The sequence below is a fragment of the Condylura cristata genome, unplaced genomic scaffold (assembly GCF_000260355.1).
Source record: "Condylura cristata isolate star-nosed mole 26May11 unplaced genomic scaffold, ConCri1.0 scaffold00013, whole genome shotgun sequence".
Lineage (NCBI taxonomy): Eukaryota > Metazoa > Chordata > Mammalia > Eulipotyphla > Talpidae > Condylura > Condylura cristata.
The window spans coordinates 46,071,497-46,097,759 of NW_004567114.1; the positions used below are offsets into that span (position 1 = coordinate 46,071,497).

Consider the following 26,263-nt stretch of genomic DNA (forward strand, 5'->3'; position numbering starts at 1 on the left):
GAGGCTTCACCAGAGACAGAGTGGGGAACAGAACAGGCAGATTGAGGAAGTACACTGCTGAGGGGAGCAGCGGGCGGTCAGGAGAGGTCTGCCACGCCATGTGGTCACCTCCGGGGCAGGCAGGAATCAAACTCATGCGGAAGCGGCTTTAAATTCTCAGTGCTGTGCTTTAACCCACTGCGCCACCAGGGAGGGCCATGTCTTGCTATTTATTTTGTCGATGAATACTGTACTCATACTACAGCATATTTCTTCAGTTTTAGACATTTTTTTCTAAGACACATGCTAACTGATAATCATGACTCCTAACAATATAAACCACAGAGTTTTGGAACATACATGGTTTTCACAACTTGGGTCACACAGACCCAAGTCTGTGATAGGTATTCTTCCTATGTACCTCCATGATTCCATACTTTAGATTTGTAGTAGGTATTGTTAATACTAGATTATAAATTCAGTGGTGGCAGGTGCTCCTGTCTTTAATTCTATTTACCAGTGATTCCTAATGTCTGCGTAGAAGCCTGATGCACAATACATGCTTGGTTAAAATAAACTTTGAATTGGAGCACAGAATAAATAAGTCTGAAAAATTATCTAAGTACCTTATAAAGGTATTAACCAAAAAGCAAGGAAGAGCTCATTCAACTTTCATCTTTTCATTAAAGCTTTTCAGTCCTATTTTACCAAAATATCAAAAAAAAATTTAAATTAGTTAACATTGGTTAATATAACTGGTATTTTAGAAGTATAGAATCACCCACTTCAGGTGTAGTTCCCTCTATACTCCACTCAACTTTGCTCTTTCCTCTCTTTCTCCTCACTCCAGCCTGAATGCCTCAGCTGTAGTCAACTTTCCAGGGTTGATTTTTAAATTTGTCTTTACCTGACCCTTTGTTTGGTTTCTCTATATTCCACAGATAAGTGACACCATCCAATATTTATCTTTTCCTTTGGACTTATTTAAGTAGCATAATACATTCCATCTCCAGCCATGTTGCTGCAAATGGCATGAGTTTATTGTTTTGATAGTTGACTGATATCTCAGTGTATATAGATGTCATAATTTCTTAATCTACTCTGATTTGGCGTACTTAGGTCGTTTCCATTGCTTGGCTATTATAAGAACTGTTGCAATAAACATGGCAGTGCAGGTTTACTTTCAAATTAGTGTTCTGGTATTCTTTAGGTAGATACCTAAAAGTGGAATTACTGGGTTGTATGATAGATCCATTTTGAACTTCCATTTACTGATATGTCTATCAATATTAATAAAAACATATTTGAATTACCAGTAAAATTTTTATTCTTTGGCATACATTCAAGTAGTATTGACTACATTTACCACCAAGGAACACTCTCTTCCTCCCCAACCATTATTTTTCTCACTTTTACCATTAGGATTGGCTTAAATCATATCTTTGATTCTGTGTTAGCAGCACCTTGAATCTTAAAATTAAAATTTCTAAATTGGAAGCTGGCCAGAATGGAAAGCGTCACAGACAAAGCCTGCTAATTTCTCTGTTCATAACCTATTAGTTTCTGAATATGCATGATTCCTGCTACATCATTTTGGCTCAGGCTTTATTTTCTTCAGAAGTTTTGACCCAATAATGACATTCAGTTTCTTTAGACAGGATCTTGTAGATTTTCAGAGAACTGAGATGGAATCCTAAGATTGTGGTTGTGCATATTCCGAGAACTGTTGCTGCTCATGAAGTAATATGATGAACTGAATATCTCACGGATCTCCCAATTTCAGCTACCTTAGGGCCAACAAAAGTAATTTAAGTTTTGTAAAATGTCTGGGAGGCAGATTCTGACATAGTGCCCAAAGAGTCCTGTTCTCTGGTACTGCCACTATTGTGTAAATCCCCTTCTCAGTGGTGTATACTTCCTTCTAATAAATAGAATATGGCAAAAGAGATATGTGTCGCTGCTGTAATTAGTTAACTACAGGCTGTGACTTTCATTCTGTTAGCTTCTTCTTTCTCTCTTCTTCCCTCAAGCTTGTTCATTCCATTCTGAAGCACCTGAGATATTGTGAAATACTATATGAAAGGTCCAAACAAGAAAGAATAAAAGAAGGCGTGGAGGCCTTGAATGTGGGAGGAACTGAAGTCTTAAGTCTAGAGGCTAGTGAGAATTGAGTCCACCAAATGAATCACTTAGAAAGTAGACCCTTCCCTTTCAGGCCTAGAGATATTTGCAGCCTGTGAGAAGCCTAGAGTTATAAAGGGCCCAGATAAGTTATATTGACATTTTTCATTAATAATTGTCATTTGAAGCCATTAAGTTTTGGGGTAAATTGTCATTTAGATTACTAAACTAATGAACAACCATAGACCAGAGACATTCTGTGGGGGTGGAGTGGGGAATGGGATCAAAAACGGGGGAGGGGGGAAGGGAGGGAAATGCACGGGACTATGGTGGTGGCACAGGGGTGATTTGGTGATGGGAAACCCGTGGGGATTACAATTGAGATGAAAAAAAAATGTGCAAAATGATGTAAAAATAAACTTTTTAATAAAAAATAAAAAAAATAAAAAAGATTACTAAACTAAAACCTCAAAGAAAGGCATTTTAGTTAAAAAGAAATACAAAATTATATGAAATTATAATTTCAGATTAGATACTTATCTGATCAACATATACTATTATATAGAATATAAGTTTGTAATTTCCAGGTATACAAGTAGCAATGAAGAATTCTGGCTCAAAAACTGAAATATGTATAAATGACAGATATACACTAAAATGATTCTTGATAAGAAGGATGAATGAAAATTTTTGGAGGAAAATGATCTGTTCTACAGGAAGGGAAAAATGTATACACTAAATAGTGTCCTTAGGTCATCCTGCTGTTATTGACATCAAACTCGTGGCAGGCTGTTACCTAGCATCCTATGTAGCCTAACAGTCATGTTACCAAGCAAGGAAACTGAATTTTTTTTTAAAATTTTTTTAAAGATTTATTATTTGTGCATACACAACTGGGGTACAGGCCAGAGGCTCAGGAGCAGTGAGAGGCTTCACCAGAGACAGAGTGGGGAACAGAACAGGCAGATTGAGGAAGTACACTGCTGAGGGGAGCAGCGGGCGGTCAGGAGAGGTCTGCCACACCATGTAGTACCTCCGGGGCAGGCGGAAATCGAACTCATGCAGAAGCGGCTTTAGATTCTCAGTGCTGTGCTTTAACCCGCTAGCCACCAGGGAGGGCCGGAAACTGAATTTTTTACAATAAATATAAGTAATGTAAATTCCAAATATTTTCATAAATGGATCATTAATAATGTTGGATAATTATTTACTATAACTCTGAGAAATTAAGATGTCAAGACAGACATCTACTTGGATGTCTTGTATATTACTCAAATTAAGCTTGTTAAAAATGTCCTTCCATTTTAACTCTGTTCTTCCTCTATTGTTCCAACTCAATACATAGTATTTCCATCTATAATACTGCTCAAGACACAAAACTGGCAGTTCTCTCTGACATCCTGCATTCCACCCAAGAAGTCTACCACCTATATGACACAGAGATAAAAGTCTTACTACTTAATTATGTCCACCTTCAATGACAGTCCCCTGCTCCAAGTCATGACAATTTCTCACTAGTACTTTTACTTGCCAATGAATATTTCTGCTTCTATTCTTGTTCCAATCTAGTGTGTCTTCCACACAGGATCAGGGTTAACTTTTCAAAAAATACAAATCAGAACATCTTCCCCTGATTAAAAATTCCCAAATGACTTCCACAGTTTATTAGATAAAGTTAAGAACTGGAAACTTACCAAAAAAAAGTTGATAAATGTTAAATGGTTCTTCAAGGTCTGACTCTAAGTTCTAGTGTAAGTCCAACCTCTTTTTTCTGTTGCTGTTGTACCAAGCTGCTGTCTGGCCCCTGCTATTTTCAATACATGCTTCTGGGTCCTGTTTAGGAAAAATCCTCTTCCCCTAACACAAATCTAAATTAGAGCTCCTTTTTATTCTCTCATAGGATTTTTTTTTCTCATCACATTAAGTACAATTTTTAATTACATATTTATTTGCATAAATATTCAATCTTTAGCTCTCCTGAAAGTAGGTTTGCTTCATGAAGTCAAGGTACAATTTGATCTTGTTCACCAGCACCTGACAGTGCCTGATACACAGCGCAAAATTATTTGTTGGATATGCTGGTCTTCCTTCAGACTGCATGAATCTTTTACCTTTTAGAAATATTTGTAGAAGAAACACTTATAGCTCTTTGATATCAGTCTCTTGTCTGTTATATGGTGTGCAAATATTTTCTCCTGTTCAGTAGGGTGTCTCTTTATTTTGGTTGTACAGAAACTTTTTTTGAACAGACTTTTTCACTTGATGTAGCCCCAGCTGTTTATCTTTTTTCATTTTCTTTGCTTCTGGGAATGAGTCCTCAGAGATGTTTCTAAGATGCTTGCCACGGATGGTTTTTCTTCTATATATTTTATGGTTTTAAGTCTTACCGTGAAGTCTTTTATCCATTTTAATTATTTATTTGTGTATGGTGTGAAGCAGTAATCTAGTTTCATTCTTTTGAAAAGATCAATAAAGAGCTTACACAACTCAACAGAAACAACCTAGTCAAAAAATGGGTGAAAGAACTGAAAAGACACTGTCCTAAGAATAAATGCAAATGGCTTACAAATATATGACAAAATGCTCAACATCACTTATATTCCGGGAAATGCCAATCAAACCACAATGAGATACCACCTCACACTGATGATATTAAAAATATATATATTGGGCCCTCCCTGGTGGCGCAGTGGGTTAAAGCACAGCACTAAGAAGCTTAAGCCACTTCCACATGAGTTCGATTCCCGCCTGCCCCGGAGGAGATCCACATGGCGTGGCAGACCTCTCCTGACGTGCCCGCTGCTCCCCTCAGCAGTGTACTCTGTTGATTTGCCTGTCCTGCTCCCCACTCTGTCTCTGGTGAATCCTCTCACCCTCCGCATCTCTGGCCTGTACCCCAGCTCTGTATAAATAAATAAATAAATAAATCTTTAAAAAAATATATATATATATTAAAAAAAAAACAGCTAGAAACAACAAATGCTGGTAAGAATGTTAAGAATGTGAAGAAAAAGGAGCCCTCTTACTTTGCTGGTGGGACTGTAAAGTGGTCCAATCACTATGAAAGTTGTGTTGAGGTTCCTCATGTAACAGCAGTGATTTTGAAAGGAAACCTGCACTCCTATGTTTACTGCAGCACTACCTACAATAGCTAAGATATGGAAATAACATAAATGCCCCAAAATAGATGAACGGATCAAGAATATCCACATGATGGAACATTACTCAGTAATCAAAAAAGATAAACTCGTGCCATTTATAGCTATATGGATGGAGCTGGGACTATGTCCAGTGAAGTAAGTCAGAAGGAAAATGAAAATTACAGGATGATTTCACTCATAGGAGAAATACAGGGAAATTAAATACAGGGTCAGGAAAAATAAAGCACATGCAAGGAAACCATAAATCTGAGGAATACAGCAGGGGAGGGGAAGGATGAGGGGGCTAAACAGGGCAGGGAAAGAAAGCACAAGAGACTCTGGTCACAGATCCTTTAGTGGTGGGAGAATTATGGTGATTATACCTGAAGGGAGAAGTCAAATATTGTACAAAAATGAACAAGGATATACGAAAAAAAAAAACATGCTTACTGAATAAAATAATTTAAGGTCCTATTTATGGTAATTATATTTGGGAAAATATTTCAATCATGGCTTCTCATTCATTAGAAAGATCATCCTTTAGTGAATGATGCATAACATATTCATGACTCAGTCCCTCCGATATTTATTTTCCAGTTAATCATAGCTGGTCAACAACCTTATCTAGAATGAAATACATTTGTTTTTGAGATCTAAAATAAAAAAAAAATGTAATCATTATATTTGCTATGGTTATTATACATCATCAGGTTATAAGAACTATTAGGATATGTACCATTAACTAATTATAAATACAACCAAATACTATCTAATAGTTTGAACGTGATAAAATCTATCAGGAAAACTGTATGGAAGCTAGTTTTATCTCAGATGTACAATCTCATTACAGAATTAGGCAACCATGTGGGTAAGCTTTTTAAGAGCTGCTCAAGTTTTTATGAGCAATGAGACATTACATTAAGGAAGAATTATTTTTAAAGTGAGCAAGGCGATATGACTGTGAAAGTAGATTTTTTGATGCATTCATCTCATTCCTTTCTAAACACATTTACTTAACCATGTAAAACTTACTATGTTTATATTGCTGTTAAACATGTAAACATTTCTAAAGCATTTTTCTCTCATAATATAAAAGAAATGTACATAGGCAATATAAAATTAAATTATTAAGGGTAAAAATGTATTAACAGGCCCTAGTTTCACTCTAAGAAATATGATTCATATCTATCAATGTGCCTGAAGATATCACTAATATGTAGCTCTTCAGAATAATTACTTAAATGTATTCCTAGGATAAACATTTTTATTGTTTTACTACTCACTTGATTTATTATTCAAAAACTTACGAGCAATAATACAACCATTTTATATCACACAATAAATGATGTATTCTATGAAAGTCAAATGTTTCCAGAGTCAATATAATCACAACATACCTTTTTTGGATTCATATGTTCGCTCAAGTTTGCTTATAATTGCTTCATTGAGATAGGAGTTTGTACATTACAAAAAGGCTTTATTGATTTATTAGTTACAGAATACACTAAGTATATTCATTAAACTGGAAAAGCTAGCTCTGGGGCTAGTATCATATAACAGCAAGTTGTAGAATACTTCAGAGCAAAATCAGAGTGTTGGCATAGGAAAGATAAATGGTATAAACTGAACCAGCAAAGACTAATATTTAGTAAGTCCACTAACACAAACAAATCCAGTCTTAGAGTTGTATACTTTGCTCATGATGAGGAAAATATTTACTTAGTATTTTAAAGCATACATTCAATTATTCTATAATAAACTATCAATATTCTATTTTGAAAGATATTCTTTACTTGAAAATATGTAAAGAAAGCATTAACATTTATTTAGTATTCTTATAACACATTCTCTCTCCAGCAAATGATTCCTTTACTTAAAAAACTTATATCTTCATTTAACTAATTCAGTTAATTTATTTGATTTAGTATGTATTTTTTGTGGTTAATAATGAAAGTACTCCCCAAAGTTTTTGAGGAAGTAAATGTTTTCTAAGGCAATTAAAAATGTATTAAAATTGACAAAGAGTAAATATGGTGTGTAAAACTACATAATGAAATTCTCTAGAGCACAGTTTTTTCATTATGTAACTGAAACTTTATAGGAGTCCTTATAGACAAAGGTGGTAATAGCATCTATTTTGAGTTCTATTTTTGAAACTGAAGTCCAAAATTATTAAATATTTTTCTTATTATTTGATTTGTTTCATCTTTTAAAATGGATTCACTTAGGGGTTTCTGAGCGCACAGAATGAACAAAGTGGACATAAGTGAGGATCAGCATAGCATGTTCAGGACTCAGTGCTAGCTGATAAATGGTCAACAAGTTTTGGAGTGTGATTTTTTGGTCTCTCAATAGTAAATTGTTTAATTCCTCCCTCACCCTCCGCCAGTGCACCACTTAATATTCAGAGGGATATTGTATTTGTTAAAATACAAATTAATGACAGGCATACAACTAAACCTGTAGATTTATCTCAAGATTCTCTTCACCAGATCTTTCCTCTAAACAGGATTCATTTGGTCAAACTACTCACACCACCTATTTAATAGCTGTTACTTCAAAAACAAAGTTAAAGAGAGAAAATACTGGCATGACAGTATTTAATTTAGCTTTACATATATTGAAGTAAAGGCCAAAGCACCCTAATGTGCTTTGTGGAAATAGCCTCGCGAATGGAGATTGAAAAGCCTTTATTCTTTCATTTTAAAAGTAAAATGTTAAGAATTCCAAATATCATCTCATAGGCAGTTGTTTAATGTCATAACATGTTACTAAATTTTAATCTACTTTCCTATATATAGTCTCTAAACCAAACTTAATATGCCAGTTTAAAACAATAAATTATGCTTTTCATATACAGCTGAAGTCAAAGGTGATACTGCATATTATGAATACTAAATATGTATTCAAAAATTTATGACAATCTAACTTCTTTTACTTATACTAATGAAAAAAAAAAAGAGAGATACTTATAGCTACCTAGAGAATATGTATTGTTATTAAAGAGATTCAAGAGTTAAGAAAGGTTGGGGAATGTTGCTATAACATTGCTTAGTTTTTTGATCATTTTAAACCCAGAAAAGTTTCAATTACAGATGGAGGATGTGAGTCACTGATTTTTATACTGCCAAGTGAAATTGCAGCAAGCTAGAATAACTGGTTAGTTTTATTAAGGTATCTTATTAAGATGGCTTATTAAGCTACTCACTTTTGTTTTCATAGGGCTTTAGGCTGATACTAAACTTTAAAATGTAGGATTCTTTCCTTCCTAACTTTCATAAAAGTCATATATAATTAGCACTGAATGAAATTTTCTAATGTCAACATTCCAAATTTTGATTAACAGGGAATACAAATCAACCTTATTCAAGTTTAATTCAAAAGACTGGCAACATCCATTGGGAGACTAGTAGAGATAATACATCAATGCACCTTCAAACTTCAGACTAAGCCAGAGACCTATGAAATAAAACTAATATTCAACTTATTAAGCTGGCATTGTCACAGTAATTTTTTCTGCCAGATTTACCTTTGATTCATAGATATATCTTTGATCCATGTACTGTCAATTTGAAATCAACATTTGGGGTCTAGAATGCAACCAGGACCGTATTATTGATAGCATGGTAACAGATTTACCCAGATGATTGAAAGAAAGATGAAGCATCAGTTGACAAATATGGTGAAGATGATGACCTTAAGTAAGAAACAGAAATTCAGACAATACTAGGCTTTCCAAACAGTACATAATTAAAAACCTGGTCAAATTCCACAGGGTGGCAAGAGCCACAATGACTTAGCTCTCTTAATTATAGCACCGTCACTTCTGAACAGAAAACAGTATTCATTAGAAATCATACATGGTAGTGAATTTTAGTAAGTTGTCATTATTATTTTTTGAATGAGGATAAAACAAAGGTGTATTTTCCTCTCTCCGGCACTGTCCTTTTTAGCTGTACAGAGAATTCAGGGACAGAAAGTCAATTCAGGTGAAAAAGGGTAAGGGTATTGAAAACCAACTTATCAATCAAGATAAAATAGTATTTTAAAGCAATACTTAAAAAAATCAAAATTAACACAAGAACTCCATGATAAATAAAAAATAAAAATTTAAATAAAGGATCAGGATTTAGTCTACTATTGATAAAGTCTCAGGCAAAACTTCTTTACACTGAAGTGAGTTTCTTTAAAAGATGAATTTTGATAAAAGGTTGAATGGTTTAGGCCTATCTGCTATCATTTATATAAGCAAAAGAATATTTGAGTAAGAAAAATTTCTAAAGTAAATTTTAATAATAAATCTCTAAATATTGTCCAAAGACACTTGATAGCTTAAATCCCCATGTCCAAAACTCCTCTGAGTTTTAAGCTTTAAATTCTTTGGTATATGCTAAATAAGTTTTCCCAAACTATACTGATTCTAATGCCAAAGTATCTTATTTTAACAAATTATATAGCCAATGGTTGGTCTTTGTGTGAACTGCACTGGGGGTTACAAGTTGGTGATTATATATCATTTTACCTACATCTATTAACTACCATCTGAAAGGGTTTTTTCCTTTCCATCCTCCATCCTTTAAGCTTACAGATTTTTAATTAACAGACTCTAACATGTACACATTAAGTAATCTGTAATCAAATGTAGTTCTTTTTTCATGCGTAAGTAGTCCCAAATTTGAATCTTTTCAAGATAGTTTCTGTGTACTTATGTTAGGACCCAATTAGTCTTCGAGTAATTTCTTGCATTTTAGCTCAAAAAAATTCTCGACTCAATGTATTTTCCCTGCTCCTCACATGGGAGTGTAGGTACCCACTAATGAGATATTTAGAAACTAAAATCTGTGCATTGGGTGTGTCCACTGCTTCTAAGATATTAGTGGACAAAACTACATTTAAAAAAAAAATCCTGAGTTTATATTCATATTTTCAGTCAAATTTAAGATTACAGTTTTGTTTTGCTGGTGTCATTTATTTTACAGTGAAAATCTTAGCCTTTAATATTTACTTACTTATTGCTCAATCCAACAATAAACAAAAAGTTTTAAGATACTGATCGTCAGTAACATAAGTACTATGAATATACTCATATGTGAATATATTCAGTTATTTGCTTAAACAGAGCAAAGCTAAGAAATTTCTGCAATCTTTTTTTCTCAGAATACATACTACCAAGGATGTATAGTCAGAGTAAGATGATCAAAAGATGCCTGAATTGGTTTTTTCCTCTCTAGAAGTATTTATCAATTTGACATACAGTTATGCACATTTGCTTCCATTTGTATTAATTTTTCAAATCTTTTATATTCCCTGGTGGTGCAGCGGGTTAAAGCACAGCACTAAGAAGCTAAAGCCACTTCAGCATGAGTTTGATCCTCGCCTGCCCTGGAGGTGATCCACATGGCGAGGCAGACCTCTCCTGACCCTCCCGCTGCTCCCCTCAGCAGTGTACTTGTCGATCTGCCTGTTCTGCTCCACACTCTGTCTCTGGTGAATCCTCTCACTGCCCCTGTACCTCTGGCCTGTACCCCAGTCCTGTATGCATAAACAAATAAATATATAAAATACAATACTGCAAATTCTAATGTTTCATATTCATGAAGGTATAGATTGATATGTTACTAGAAGTGATTCTTCTTAGTTGAGTAAATGTACATATAATTTTGTTATATATTATCAAATTCTCCATAATTTTTGTTTTTTGCCATTTTACAATCTCACCAGTAATATAAGAATGCCCAGAATCCTTTTTACTAGCAGTTTCTAAGATCTAAATGAAGAATCTTTTTTCAACAGTTACATACATGTTATTTACATTGTATCTCAGAGTCTAAAAATCTGCTTCCCCTCCCCCTTTACTATTCTGGTTCCAAAGATTATAATCTTTTATTCAAAAAGTATAAGTAGAAGGTACTCTTTAGTCAATTGCTTATGGGTATAGAACATAATATTCAAAGTACTCATAAGTACCTACATCTTATTTGTCTCTCACAGCAATATTCTAAAGTAGATGGGTAGGTAAATCAACTTCATCTTCCAGGTAAGGAAACTAAGAAGAAACACAATTTAAGGTCTTGTACATATTCAATGTATGACTATCAAGCATTCTGCTAGTTCACTTTTATTCTCAGAAGCTAACTTGTATACCCTTTAACTTTCAATTCTTGTGTTTTAATGTAAGCTAGTATTATTTGCTTGGTAAAAATATGAGGGAAACAGATTTATTCATTTCATTTACTTTATAAATAACAGAAATATGAAAGTCATTAAATTATTTAATTCATATTTTATGAATAAAATTTAATTTGGGTTTAGCTCAAGAGTTTTACAAACTATGAATTGTTAACCAAGTTTAGTAATTAAATTCATTCTTGAAAAATATACCATATTTTATTTTAACTTAAAATATTCAGTTATATAAATATAGATGACATGCTTAATACAATGAATTACCTATTAATATATAAATAGCTATTATAAATTTCTAAAATCTTAACCAAAATGCAAAGTAGAAAAATATAATTTCAACACTGCAACCCTTTGTACTAAAAAATGTCTCTATGAAGTCTAAAAAGGTAAGGAAAAAAATTCTATTCCAAGAATAAAGTATTTGGGCCTAAATTTTAGTTAGATTAATTCATCTGTGAAAATAGCAACACATTTATCCTTTCAAGTGAGTTTTAAGAAAATATTAAAGGATGACATTAACAAATCTTACACACTGAGAATCCTCAAACAGATAAGTAAATCAACGAGCGTAAATATAAATTCTGATTTTGGATTCTTTTTAATAAGGCAAACTGTTTTCCATAAAATACAATCTGTACGTTAACGATGTCATTTATCTTTGAAGTTGAAAAATAACAAAAAGACTTCAGACCCACATATAAAAGGTACTTTTTTAGCCTTTTCTGAGACACTGACCTGTATATTCATTTAAAAATGAACACCACATCTTTACGTTATTAAATCTTTGTTTTGATCTATTAGTATTCACCAAAGTACCATTTTATAAAACCTCACAGTGAATAGACAAGGCTGGAGGTGACCATCTGCAGCTTTAGAGTCTGAGTTTGAATTGATGAAAAGAGCTTTGTGTTTTCATTGCCAAGTTTGATTCTTCCAGTCATTAGGCATTCCTCTCAGATCGCATCAATGAAGCAGTACTCTTACACCCATGTGTTAAATTCTCTTCTCCTCATGGTTTCCTTTGCCAGCTCTACTCAAGAATGACTATTGGGTCTTAGCCACATTCTTCTCACAGCTGTGTTAAAAAGAGCATCAGAAAGTCTTCCTAAAACCCATATGTGTATCTGGTCAGTTCTCTGTCTTAGGGTCACCTCACATTGTGGTGTGATTATACAGAGATTCATTCTTGTTCTTGAACTGTGCTACTCCCATCATTCTGGGAAAGATTAGGCCTCCAGTCAGTAGAAGAGAACTTTTAGGAACTAATTTGAAACACAGATAACTCAGATGACTGATTAGTTTAAGGAAGAAGATGTACAAAGATATTAAATAGGATTATATGTTATTTTTAACATTATATAGCTTGTCAGTGACAAGTGGTAACAAAGATAAATAACATTTTTCATGTGCTTTTATGATGTTACATCATGTGGTCAGGGAAAAAGTGAAATGATGATGTTCTGAGAGCAATTAAGTTGAAAGCAATATCAAGACTATAAAAATAAAAAGTTTAGTTGCAAAATACTGTTTTACTATATAATTTCTGAAGCATTGTTTTCCACTTCTAAGCCAGTCTCTTTATGGAATGACCTGATGAAGTAAATTTACAGTAGCATAACTGTTTTTTTCTTTATATTTAGGTTAAGGACTGAAGAAAAAGTTGTTGAGTTCTTCAAAAACATGCAACAATATGTTTAAGAAAGGAGAAGCATGTCATATCTTCAGTATATATAATACTGTTATAAAGTGATTCTCTTACAATGCAAAATGATCAAAGATGAGGCTTATGTATAGACAACATTCTAAGTTCCATTAAAACAGGCCCGCAATTCTCTCATTCTTTACTTAATAAGGGCTAAATGTGTATGTGTGAAAACCCTAACTTAGTGAGGAGAAATAATCAAACATGAAATCTTGGCACATGAGGGAAATTTCTATTTCTTCTTGTTCTTGGTTCAATTTAATTTTTTTCCAATTATATTTCTGGAATATAACCTACATGTAAAAAGGTGCATTTTAGATTTTCAATGAGCACATTTAAGATTTATTAAATAAAACCAGACTCTGATTTATATACGAATATAGCTATTTTCTATCAGTAGGTATAGATAGACTATTTATACTATGACTTTAAAAATAGGAGGAAGTTTTGAGTGAGTTATCAAGTATGTGGTTGAATACCATTCAAGTAGGAATGATAAAACTTCTAAAAGTCTAATTTTTGCAATAGCTTCCTTTTCCCCTTTACTACTATACAAAAGTAATCTAAAGTACACTGGTGGTTAGTGTTAAGTTTCTTTTGCCTAAGAAGTTCAAAACACTATATATCTGATTTTTATAAATTCTAAATCTATTCTTAGGTAAGAAGCATGGGTTCTCTGATCTTCACAGAAGAACCTAGCTGTATAGCTATCAAGGGTGAAACAGTAAGATTGTTAACTGGCACTAAAAACAAAAATCAGGAAAAGGATATTTGTTAGGTCATATCACTCTAAGAATCTACATTTAGTATAAATGTATATGGGTGAAAATACATTTGAGTATCTCTGAAATACAAAAACTCATGTTGTTTTTTAAAAATCCTATGAAGTTCTAATTAAAATATAAATTAATTATTTTAAAGTTATCCCATAATTTTCTTACATGATAGGAACCCTATCTGTGACTTTTCATTACTGGAACACTGAAATTAGTGAAAAAAACATCATTTCATGCATTTTATTGTGTCTTAAGTGGAAACAATGGAAGTCTCTCATTTTAACTCTGTGGCCCCATTCCTCTCCTCTGAAACATGTGCTGCTATGACTAGACAGGCTGAGCTGTAATGGCCCAGCTCTAGATCAGTTCTGAAGTTAGGCTCTGAAATGAAGCAGATCACGTGTAGGAGCTGTGTTGTGATTTATTTTTAGTTCCCTAACTATCATGCTCTTTTTGACTCATTCTACAAAGTTAGCTATTAAGGGAATTTATCAAGGGAAGTACAGATTCTCAGGTTTAGAGAAGCCTTTTTCTTTTTGAGCCTGGGGGTTTCACTTGCCACTTCACTGGAATTTCTCAAATTCTAGGTTGTGCTACAATTTTAATAATCCTACATTAATCTTTCTCAGGTCGAAAGGATTGAACTAGATAATTAAAACTACATTCTTTTTCTTGTCAAAGAGAGTTGTTCCTTAAAGATAAAGGTGTAAACCCAAATTCCCAAATGAAGATATATGAATAATTATGCATCAAACATGGTAGATTAAGTACTTCTGTATATATTAAAAGTAGCTTTAATGACACCTACTTTATGTACTCAATGGAAATATGTGTGTATATTAAATATATGCAAATATAAAATGGAATAAAATTTTAAATAAAATAACACGTGTATGATAGAGAACAAGATTTGCATTGCACAAGTTAAATATGCATTGAAGTAATTTAAAAACATATTTTATGATTTATAAAACCAGAATGTTTAATTCTTTGAAACCCTATTATGTGTTCAGTAATAAAAATTAAGCATGTTAGATGCTGTGCATCTCATAATGATTGCTGAGGAGTTATCTGAGTCCATGTTCCATACGTAAGTGATAATTTAGTTCTATCTGATTAGATCTAGATTTAACAGTTATCTTTTGAAACTTATTGGCATAGAAAATTAACAATTTCACTTACTGGCTGAGACATACATCATATTTCACAGAACTTTTACTTTTATTTATTTTTATAAATTTTTATTTTTTTCATCCTTCATTTTGTGCATTTTTTTTGGTTGTTGTCCTCATTCATGGGTTGCAGAGCTTTCAGATCTCACATATAAAAACATCTACAGAGTAATTTCCAAAAAGTTTTTCTGGATCAATTAGAATTAACAATTCTAGTAAATCAAAATCAACTTTCCACATAATAATACAGATTTAAAACTTTTCTGAGTTGGAAACTTATAAAATTTAGTCTTTGACTCAATCAACAAATATTTACAAGTGTTATGACATACTTAATAACACTGTACTTTGTTGTCCAATCAAGAATTTATAGGAGAAATATCACATGTAATTTTGGCAAGAAGCAGAATAATTTTAAGAAGAGAATGTAATGATAAAAATTCACTAACACCATCAATGGTAAACTATCTAATAATATTTTAGCAGAATTAATTTTCACTCTGTTTATGACCAGATAATGGAGTCAGTAAGAAAACTAAAAAAAAAAATAATAATAATATATAAAATTATTGAAGCCTTTTATGATAGGTGCAGGTTTTTTAAGAAATAGAATATCATTTTTTTTCAAATCAAGAAACTATAGAAATGCTCTATTCCCCTTCCCAGCACCCAGTAATCTACTCTGTTTTATAATTCAACCTGCAAACAGATTAAGAAGCTGAGTTTGTGGAAAGTATGTTTGTTCTCTGCTAAGAACCCTTGTGTGACACTATGGCGACTCCCTTGACACTTTGAAGAGAACTACAGACAGTTTTTACTCATCAGCAGGGAAACCAGGCTGAGAATTCACAATTTCTTTGTAACCTCAACTTCTTTATAGAAATCAGTATTTGGTCAAAAGGCAGGAAAAGCTTTACATTTCTTTTTTTTTCCCCTGTCACTATCTATCACTCAAGAGACACAGGATGCTGTATATTTCAAAAGTAAATGTTTTATATGGATATTTGATATTTTAATTATGTAATAAATATGCACTTACAGAACTTTTTTTAGAAAAGTGTGGGAAGGAAGTTCTAAATAGCTGCTACATTTTTTATCATGAAAATGTGTATAAAGTTTACACTTTTTCCTATATATTTTTGTCTGGTCTAATCATTACATATTCATAATTTATGGAGGAATTTAAATTGTATTAATGTAAATATGAGCCATACTAAAGCTGATATATGACAAAAGTTACTTCATTGTAAAATCTATGTATTTTACAGATCTTCTGGCCCTATAAACCTGGTTGTAAATACTCGTAGTTTAAGTGACTGTGTGTAGTTTAGGCATGTTAATATAAATATATTATAGTAAAATATATTTAAAAAATCCTTTAGGAAACTTTTGCTCTAGGTCACAAGAAGCATACCTATAGACAGAAAGAATAACACATAGCATAAAGAAGCAATAAAATTTTAAATTGTGTATAAAGATAAAAACATCATTTATGGATAATGGATAGGTATATCACTTTCATAAATAAGTTTAATAAATAAAATTCTCTCTTTAAGAAATGAGGATTATGTTCAGCCTTTGGCAAAACTACTAAGAAAAGTTTTTCTTTTAAAGTTCCTGTGCTCATAACCAGCTTGTTAGTTTCCTCTAGCTCCACATAAACTCTCCAAAACCAAGTACACTAAGTCTTAGAAAAAATAAAATCTAAAAGCTAAATCACAAAATGCTCTTATTCTACAAGTCTAGCATTTTTAAAGAAAAAAACAAAAACAATAGTACCCCCAAGAGAATGAATTTCCAATGGTGAATATTTAGGTTCCGTAACATCTAGACCACAAAGTTATTTTTGGGCTATGGAGCCTGGTATTCATTATATTTTCCCTGAACATGATTACTTAGCTATAAATATTGACTAGCTTAATAGAAGGTAATAGTGTATAATTTTTTTTTTCAGGAACAGTTGTGTAGGTTTAAAGTATAAATATATTTTAACTTTGAATGAAAATAAAATATACATTTAAAAATCTACAATTCTTAGAAATAGTACGCAATCTCTTTCCACTATCCCTGAAGATTTCAGGCCTTCTAGATGCAGTTAAATTTGATGGAAGTTGTTAGTTTGAACAAGGGTTAAAGCTGACCCATAGGAAGCAGGGGCTCCCAACTCTGAGGAGAGTAGAGAGGAGCAACACACCAGGGAGTGATGCAGGTGAGGCTTTCCTCGAAATTGGTAAACTTTGGGTACAGGTTGGGATTTTTTTTTTTAGGGTCTCAAGCAAATAAGAGGACACTGAATTTCCTTGTGAATCCATCACCTGAGCTACTTTCATTTTATTCTGCAATTCTATCAAATAATTTAATTACTCTAGTTCATGTATTTATAAGCATTCATGGAGTATGTCCCTCTTTATACCAGCATTTGCGTGACTATCTGGAGGAAATGGGGTCAAGAAGATAAAGAGAACACTGTCCCCATCTGGGAAAAGCTCAAAGATGGGCAATTTTCAGAGAGGGGAGTAGATAACCACCAGATACACAAAACAATTATAACTGTGTGGTTAAGATCTCCACTAAAGGCACAGACAAGGTACTATAAAAACAAAGAACAAGAAAATGAAGAAACAATTAGAAGAAATCAGTTAAGGCTTCATCGCAGAAGTGACATTTAGATTGTAGTAGTAAAAATTTGAACAGCTCCTACAATTTTACGAGGAATCTGTCCAAGGAGAAGAAAAGGCATGTGCAGACATAAGTTGGAAGCAGTCACGGAGGAAGTGTCAGGAAATAGAAGGCCAGCCATAGGCCTCCTCTGTCATGGCCTGTTGTTTATATGTGAATTTTAAGGGATGAAAGCCCCTTGGAAGATTTTTAAAAGGAAAGGTTTATATTTTAGAAAATGAATTTGGAGGCAGGGAGGAAGACATATTTGAGAGAGGCAGAGGTGAATTCAGTCTCTGATTGTTGTTAATAGTCCAAATGAGAGGATAAGGGCACAAAATAATGTCATTAAAAAGAGAGGATAGGGTGGAGGGAGTCAGGAAATAAAGGAATGATGCAACCTGAAAGTGAAAGGTAGAAAAGGGTGAGGGAACAAGGACGCAGCTGAAATTGCTGAAGTCCATTACTTGAGACAGGAAACAAAGAGAGTGGGGAGGGCTTTATTTCCATGGAAGTATTTTTTTTTTTTTACTAATTTTCACGTTTTTTGTTTTTTAAAGAGTTTATTTATTTATACATTCAAAACTGGGGTACAGGCCAGAGGTGCAGGGGTGGTGAGAGGCTTCACCAGAGACAGAGTAGGGAGCAAAGCAGGCAGATTGAGGAAGTACACTGCTGGGGGGAGCAGTGGGCGAGTCAGGAGAGGTCTGCCACGCCATGTTGTCACCTCCCAGAGCAGGCAGGGATTGAACTCATGTTGAAGTGGCTTTAGCCTCTTAGTGCTGTGCTATAACCTACTGCGCCACCAGGGAGGGCCCTTCATGGAAGTATTTTTAACAAGAAAACTATAAAACACAGAAGGTAGTGATTTGATTTTTGAGGAAGTTGGAGAAGACTTTATAGAGAACTGAATTAAACTAGTCTTGCTAGTCTCATGAATATGTTTGGACAAATAATTTATAGAAAGCTTATTTAAAGTAACTGGCATTGATCTGGATATTTCACATAGTATCCAGTTTATTCCTCAACTCTGCCTATGAAGCCAGTATTACAATTGGAGATTTTAAACTGAGGAACTTTTGTTCCCAGGGGTTAAGTAATTTGTAAAATCTCACACATCATAAATAGGAAAGCAGAGACTCAATCACAGGTCTTTCTGACATGACCACAAAGGCTGTCTCTATCCACTGTACTGCACTGAATCTCATAGGATGAGTATGTCTCTTCTAGGGTAGAAGGGCAACGGGCTCCAAGAAAGAGATCACAACTATAAACACAGCCTTGAAAAGGCAGAGGCCTTCTGAAGAATGAGACAGCAGAGTGTGCCATGAAATGATGAGAGAGAGAGGAACTGACTATGCACCATGTACTGTTTTAAAAGGACTGCATGTATTATCTCATCTAACTCTTACAACGTTATGAGATAGCAGTACTACTGTCCAGAAGTTGTTTCCATTTGCAGAGTAGTTAAATAAAATGTCTAAGTTCTTATAGCTATGCATTCTTAATCCACAAGCAATGCTTTTAAACCACTATGCTGTAGTTGAAGATAGATGAGCATATTTATTTTTGCCATAATGAATGTTTTATAATAAAAATACAGTTAAAAATGGGCCACTGAATTTAATAATTAAGAAATTACAGTAATAGGAAAAGTTCAGTACAAGAGTTAATCTCAGGATACAGAATAGCAAAGGAGTAAATGGGTAGTGAAAAATTAGCGGTAGAGACCATAGATAAGATGTTTAAGAAAATTGTGCAGTTTTCTTTTAAGAAAAGAGAAATGTGGACCTTTTTAATTGAAAATTTACAAAGGATTTTCAAAAATACTTGTTAGTAAAAGTAATTCAGATAATAGGGAAAATACTAATACCATCTAACAAATTCTTGTAAGTTCATTTGGAAGGTTATCCTTGAACCCAATAAAATAAATTAACGTCCATGCCCACATTAACTATTATGTGTATACACTGCATAATTGAGGGCAAATAAAAAACAAAAAAGTTTGATAACACTTCATCAGTATTGCTAGAAATCAAAATAAAAGATTTATTATTTCAATTTAACTTTTCAATGACAAAATTATTGCATGAATGTCATGCTGTTAAAAGTTCTGATTTGTCTGTATGAGGTTATATATGAAAAAGATAAAAGAATAATATAGTAAGTTTTTCAAAAGGTTAAAGTATTATCTGACATGATGTTATTTTTTTTAGATATATAAATTTATCTTTTGCAATGTGGTTATGATAATTGACCAGATGTAAAAAAAATAGAAGTTTGACTAAATTTCCAAAGACTTTTAGGAAATTTTAGTCTTGTATAGAACTTAGAGAATTATGAGCAAAGAAAACATTGAAATTTGTAGTTATTTGTAGACTTTTAAGCAAATATTGACTGTCAAAAGTTACTGATTTGGAGTTCCCATGAAATGAAAGATTTATCTATATCTAGTATATTAAGACTGTTAGTGTACATTATGAATAGTTGGATATAATTTCTGGCTGAATATTAACTTAATCTTTAAATCTACAAAAATATGATACTTATCATAAATGACAAGTTCCAAGTTAAAGGACAATAAAGATTAATAGTCCAAATTCCTAAACTGTTTTTAAAATGGTTTGAGTACAGATTTACCTGACCTTGGGTAATTAATCAAAATATAATTTGGGGGGTAATGGGGAAATGGTTGAGATGACTTATTCTTTCAATAAGACACAGCAAGTAGTAAGAAACCTAAAAGCACAGCTTCATGTAGTGAAACAGAAAAAAAATTGTTAAGAGAAAAGGTATAGATTAGAAATTGAAGACAATTAGGTACATGGATGATGTAGTGTTGCTAACTATGCACAAGGAAAGTATTGGCTAAAATTACAAGCTCTATTAAATTAAGCTGCCTTAGAAAAAATTCTGCTAGAATGTTCAACTTCCATAAATTAACAAGTGACTTCTTTGTCTGAAAAGTTATTTGTTAACATTTTCCTAGCTGTCATAAGGACAGACTGATTATGCAGCTTTATTTAAATTTTAATAAAAATGCGAAGATCGTTGAAAATAAACAAACATAATTATGCACTGTGAATAGCTGTATTGAATACTTCAGAAGAACAATACATGAAAATTAATTTCACTGTACTGGGTTCTGTGTACCTAGAGGTCTCAGCATGCAAGGTCACAGATGATCTTAACTCAAGCAGGATTATCGTGTAGCTAAATGAGCAAAGTTGGTAACTCGAACCTCTCTTCCCCTTACTGATAGCATTACCTATCGACTATGAAATGATTTTCATAGTGTGTCCTCCACAAAATGATCAGTTAGTAAATAAAAATGGTTCATCCTAAATAGTAACCATGATTCCAAGTTGATGACTTTTGGACCCCAAATATGGATATGATAAGCAGTCTAAAAATGTTCACATGGTGCAAATACCTTTCATCCTAAACTACTAACAGCATGGATAAAACAAAATATTGTCTAGTTGCCAAAAGAAAGTGTTTTTTGCTTTGCTTTGTTTTACACTTTTGAAATAATGCAAGCTCGTTTTACTTACTTCTGAACTTTGTCATTGGCCGCCTGGGAGGCCTCCACAGCACGCCGCAGCTCTAATTCCATGTTTGCTCGATCTGTCAGAGCTTGCTGCAGTTGGGCAGCCAGTTCCTCATTTTGTTGCTGAGTGATGGAAACAATGTTCTCTCTATTTTTTAAAGCTTCTTCATAGGTAGTAAGGATATGGTTAAACTGATCCTTTAGATTTTCTTCTTGGGACAAAGATTTGTGTAAACTGAGAAAAAAAAATGACAAAAGCATAAATATGTAGACTGACCAGTACTCACGCTAATAAAAATCTCTACTTAGAAATGCCCATTCCTAAAGATCAGTCCAGACATACTTATATAGATACATGAAAATAATTTTTATATCACAACAATAAACTTGATAATTACTTCCTTCTCTGTTTCTAGGCTGAAAGCTACCAAAGCAAATGAATATCTATGCAATCAAAGCATACAAAAAGATGTAAGGTGTTAATTTAATTACATCAGTGTAAATATTACATTCAATTTTCTCTAAAAGGAAAAAACAGAATTGGAAAATAAGGTATCCCTAGGTAAATAAAAGAATATAATAAGTGGACTGCAAGAAATGAAAAGTAAGAGAATGGACATCAGGTTAAGAGATCCAGGGTCTATTCAGCTGAGTACTTAATGAGGTTTGTACAAATACTGGTCAGCGCGGTATACAAAACATTTCCTAGTTGTCACAGTAGAGATTCAAATGTAGTCAGACTGCACAGAAATAATATGTATTCATATATATCTTCTTTTTGTTAATGAAGTTTATGCCAAATATAACCAATCATTAAGTCAAACAGAGAAAAAGCATATAAATTAAGACTAAACGAATGCAGAAGAAAATGCAGCAAATAGAATCCTAAAATGCTAAAGGTCAAATCTTTGATATGTCATTACACCTACCACCTGAGGTTATTTTGAAATGGCACCAAGCACCTCACTCAATTAAATAAAGACATTTTGAAAATATAAATATTTAATAAGGGAAATTTAAAATCCACACAGGAGATGTTCTTTTTTTATTAAATAAAATCATTTCAGTATATGCATACAAAAGAAATGTCGATGAGAGACTGGAAGTAAAACAACCTAAATATATAATACAGATTGACAATATGGAGTAATATAATTCTTGAAGCTGCAAAAAGCTAGTCAGGGAATTTTTAGCCCTGGATGGATACCTAGGCTGATACTTTATTTAAAACTGTTCAAACTTAAGTAATTATAAATTTCTTCTTTTTATTTAAGTAACCTTAAGCTCTCCAGTGTGCTTACTTTGAGGAAAGTGTCAGAAATAAGATGGATGTGAAACGGGGACAGCTAAGTTCCAGAAGAAAGAATTTCAAGATTCAAATTCGTGCCTGAAGAGACTGCTACTAAACTGTGGCCAAAGGCTTCCTACCCATGAGAGAAGTATGGCGTGTGTGCTATGCTTGTAGTCTGTAAAAATGTTTACCAGTGCTTCTTTCATGGTAGTGCTTTTTGTGTTCTATTTTTAAAACCTTAGCTACCCTATTTCTTTATATGTTAATTTTACAAACATGCTGTTACTTAAAATTCACAGTGGCCCAGCTTAGTTTGGGAATTCTCCATGTGCCCATGGTATCTAAACAACTTCAATATACAATAATCAATGAAATATTAAACCAAATACATCTAATTTTAAAGCCATACTGTTATTAAGATAATGATATTCTGACTTAATCCTCCAATTATTTATCACTTCCAAGTCTTCTATCATTTCATCTTTGTATTTTAGTAAATTTTCATCCAGTTGTGATTTTGCTCTCTGTGACTGGAACCCTTCATGTGAATCTTCATTTCCAATGCATTGGGAAACTTTAAATTCCCTTCAAGACTTTCTCAAACAGAAGCCGTTGCTAGGGTAATTTTTAAAAAGGTAAATTAGATAATGTCATCGAAAATCCTGCAGTAGCATTTCACTGCACTCAGAAATAACAGATTACATATTTTAATTCACTAAACCTCACAACTTATCAGAGAGGCTTTATCAATATTACTTTTTCTTACTGATGAAAAATCAAAACAGAGAGCTGTAAATAATTTAATCAGTTCTCAGACTTGGCAGCCAGAATTGAACATACATACTCTCTCTCTCTCTGGGTGAGGCTAAGATACTGCCCACTTCCCTAGGCTCTAAGCCCCTCTACTATTACCTCTTACTGCCTCACTTTGTAGTCAGAATTTCAGTTTCTTAAACACATCAGGCTTTTCCTTGTTGAGGCACCTGTTTGGAATGCCTTTCCCTCCACCCTCTGGCTGACCTGCTACCACTCAACCATTAGATTTTAGCAGACACTGCTTTCTCAGATAAGCCTTTTTAGACTCTTCAAACTAAATTTTGATGATCACTCTTGTTACTGTCTCATTGATCTGATTCTTTCCCTCTTAGAAATTTCAATAATTTGCATTTTTTAGCTTCATCTTGTGATTTACTTCACAATTCCAACATATTAATAGTCCATTTATGTAGGGCAATTTTATTTTAAGGGAAAAGCACATTCCTTAAGAACATCAGTAAATCACAAGGTTTAGAATTGTAAGGAGAGTGCCTTACAGGGATAATGAAATAGAGGAGTTATATTCTCAGTACACTTAAATCCATAACCACTGAAATACTTTTTTTTTTAATTTTAGTGCTACTTTTTCCTTCAGAATGTTCTTCCCTAAATTTATAAAAGAACTACATTACTAGGTTTCTTCATATAGTAATGTCTTTTCCCAAGTTACTGATTTTCAAATGCATTTTTCAGCATGGCAGCAGCATTGCAATTTAATGACAATATGAAGAGAAATATTTTGTCAGAGTAAGAATAAATGCTAAAACAACAACAGGAGAGGCAGGAAATCAACTGCAGAATTCCCAAAACATGTAAACAATATCATGGTTCACCAGTGCTGACATAGAATGGCAATTATCTCTATTATAAGGTAATGAGAGGTAACACCATAAATACAGCTTCAATTCATTTTTCCATTTATAGAAATGTGTAATTCTGAATAAATTAAAAATTCCCAATTTAGTCTAGACAATGAAACTTGGATTTTTTCACAGCAATATTTCATACTATTTTGATTCTAATGTACATCAAATGAGATCACACGTGCTCTCCTCATCTAATAGCAGGGCAGGGTAGAAAACACCCATAAGGAGCAGACAATCCATTTCTTCTTGGCAATGGCTCAGTCTTGTTTGGTTCCCATCCATGCGTCTGTGATCCTGACTAATTTCCTGGTTCCTGACTCTGTACTGCCTCAGCTTAAAATACCTTGGAATCATCAGATTTATGACCCAACTTATATGTTTTGCTTGCATACATTTATGTTCTCAGCATGTCTGCTTACCTATTTGTTGAAGTCTCTCAACTGTATTGTCACACATGGATTCAGCTTATTTCTGCAGCCAGTACTTTTCCATTATACCAACTTTTGATGCTATGTTCCCTGGTTTCCTTTCTTATCTCCACAATCAGGTTTTATTTAAATCCCTCCATGAGATTACTTTAATTCACCAGCCCACAGTGTGCGTTTACTCATATACTTAATGCTTCATTATTTACAGCAATGACTCAACCAATCATATGTCATATATATGCTAGTTTTGTTTTGTTAGTTTAAAACTTTAATTTCAATTTTCTATTTTTTGAGACCACATTGGCTTATAATACTGTATGTAATTTAAAGGTATAGGGTCACGACTCTTCATATGCTACCACAGAGCACCCACTACCAAGACATCCACCGTCCATTTTGCCTCCCCTTGCCCACCTTTTGCTCTCCACTCTCTCTGCCTTCTTCCCACACACTAGTAGACCCATTTTTAATATTTTGGGAAACTTCCATATTGTTTTCCATGGTTGCTGGACCAGTCCATATTCCTATTAACAATGTAAGATGGTTCCTCTTTCTCCACATCTTTACCTATACTTGTTTCTGGTCTATTTTTTAAAAAGTACTTTTTAAAGATTTATTTACTTATGCATATAAGAACTGAGGTACAGGCCAGAGGTTCAGGGGATGAAAGGATTCACCAGAGACCGAGTGAGGTGCAGAATAGGCAGATGGACTAAGTAAACTGCTGGGGGGATTGGCGGAAGGAACAGGAGAGGTCTGCCATGCATGTGGGTCACCTTCCTAGCCGGGGATCCAGTTGTGCTGCAGTGGCTGCGGAGAGCTTTATAGTGATGTGCTTTAGCTCAATCTGCCACCAGGGAGATTCTTTTCTTCTTCTTCTTCTTCTTCTTTTTTTTTATAATATAATAGCTTATTTTTACACCATTTTGTGCATTTTTCCATCTCAGTTGTAATCCCCATGGGCTTCCCATCACCAACTCACCTATGTGCCATCACCACAGTCCAGTGCATTTCCCTCCTCCCACTGTTTTTGATCCCCTTCCCCACTCCACATCCATAAAATGTCTCTGGTTTATAGCTGTTCATTATCATTATAATTTTCTCGCCTGGTCCATTATACTCCTGCTATGAGTGAAACCATCCAGTATTTTTCCTTTCCTTTCTGGCTTATTTCACTAAGCATGATCTTTTCCAGCTCCATTCATGTTGCTGCAAAAGACATGTTATTGATTTTTTTGGGGGGCTGCTGAATAATATTCCATTGTGTATATGTACCACATCTTTTTAATCCAGTCATCCACATTTGGGCATTTGGGCGGTTTCCATGTCTTTCCAATTGTGAATAAAGCAGCAATAAACATGGGGGTACAGGTATACTTTTGAATCAGTGTTTTTGTGTCTTTTGGTTAAATATCTAGGAGTGGGATTCCTGGGTCATATGGAAGCTCCATCTTTAGCAGTTTGAGGAACCTCTAGTTTTCCATAGTGGTTGTACTCATTTGCATTTTCACCAGCAGTGCAGGAGAGTTCCTTTTCCTCCACACTGTCACCAACATTTGTTGTTGATAGTTGTTTGAA

At 33.5% G+C, this 26,263-nt stretch overlaps 1 protein-coding gene across 4 annotated transcripts in view; it reads right to left on the reverse strand.

The window, feature by feature from the left end:
* The window catches only part of MIPOL1 (mirror-image polydactyly 1), a 245,081-nt gene that overhangs the window by 21,156 nt on the left and 197,662 nt on the right, over positions 1 to 26,263 (reverse strand). For all 4 annotated transcript variants that reach the window (XM_012724721.1, XM_012724723.1, XM_012724722.1 and 1 more), the window contains one exon: positions 21,289 to 21,519. In XM_012724721.1, the coding sequence (XP_012580175.1) occupies positions 21,289 to 21,519 (231 nt within the window). The remainder of the gene's footprint in view (positions 1 to 21,288; positions 21,520 to 26,263) is intronic.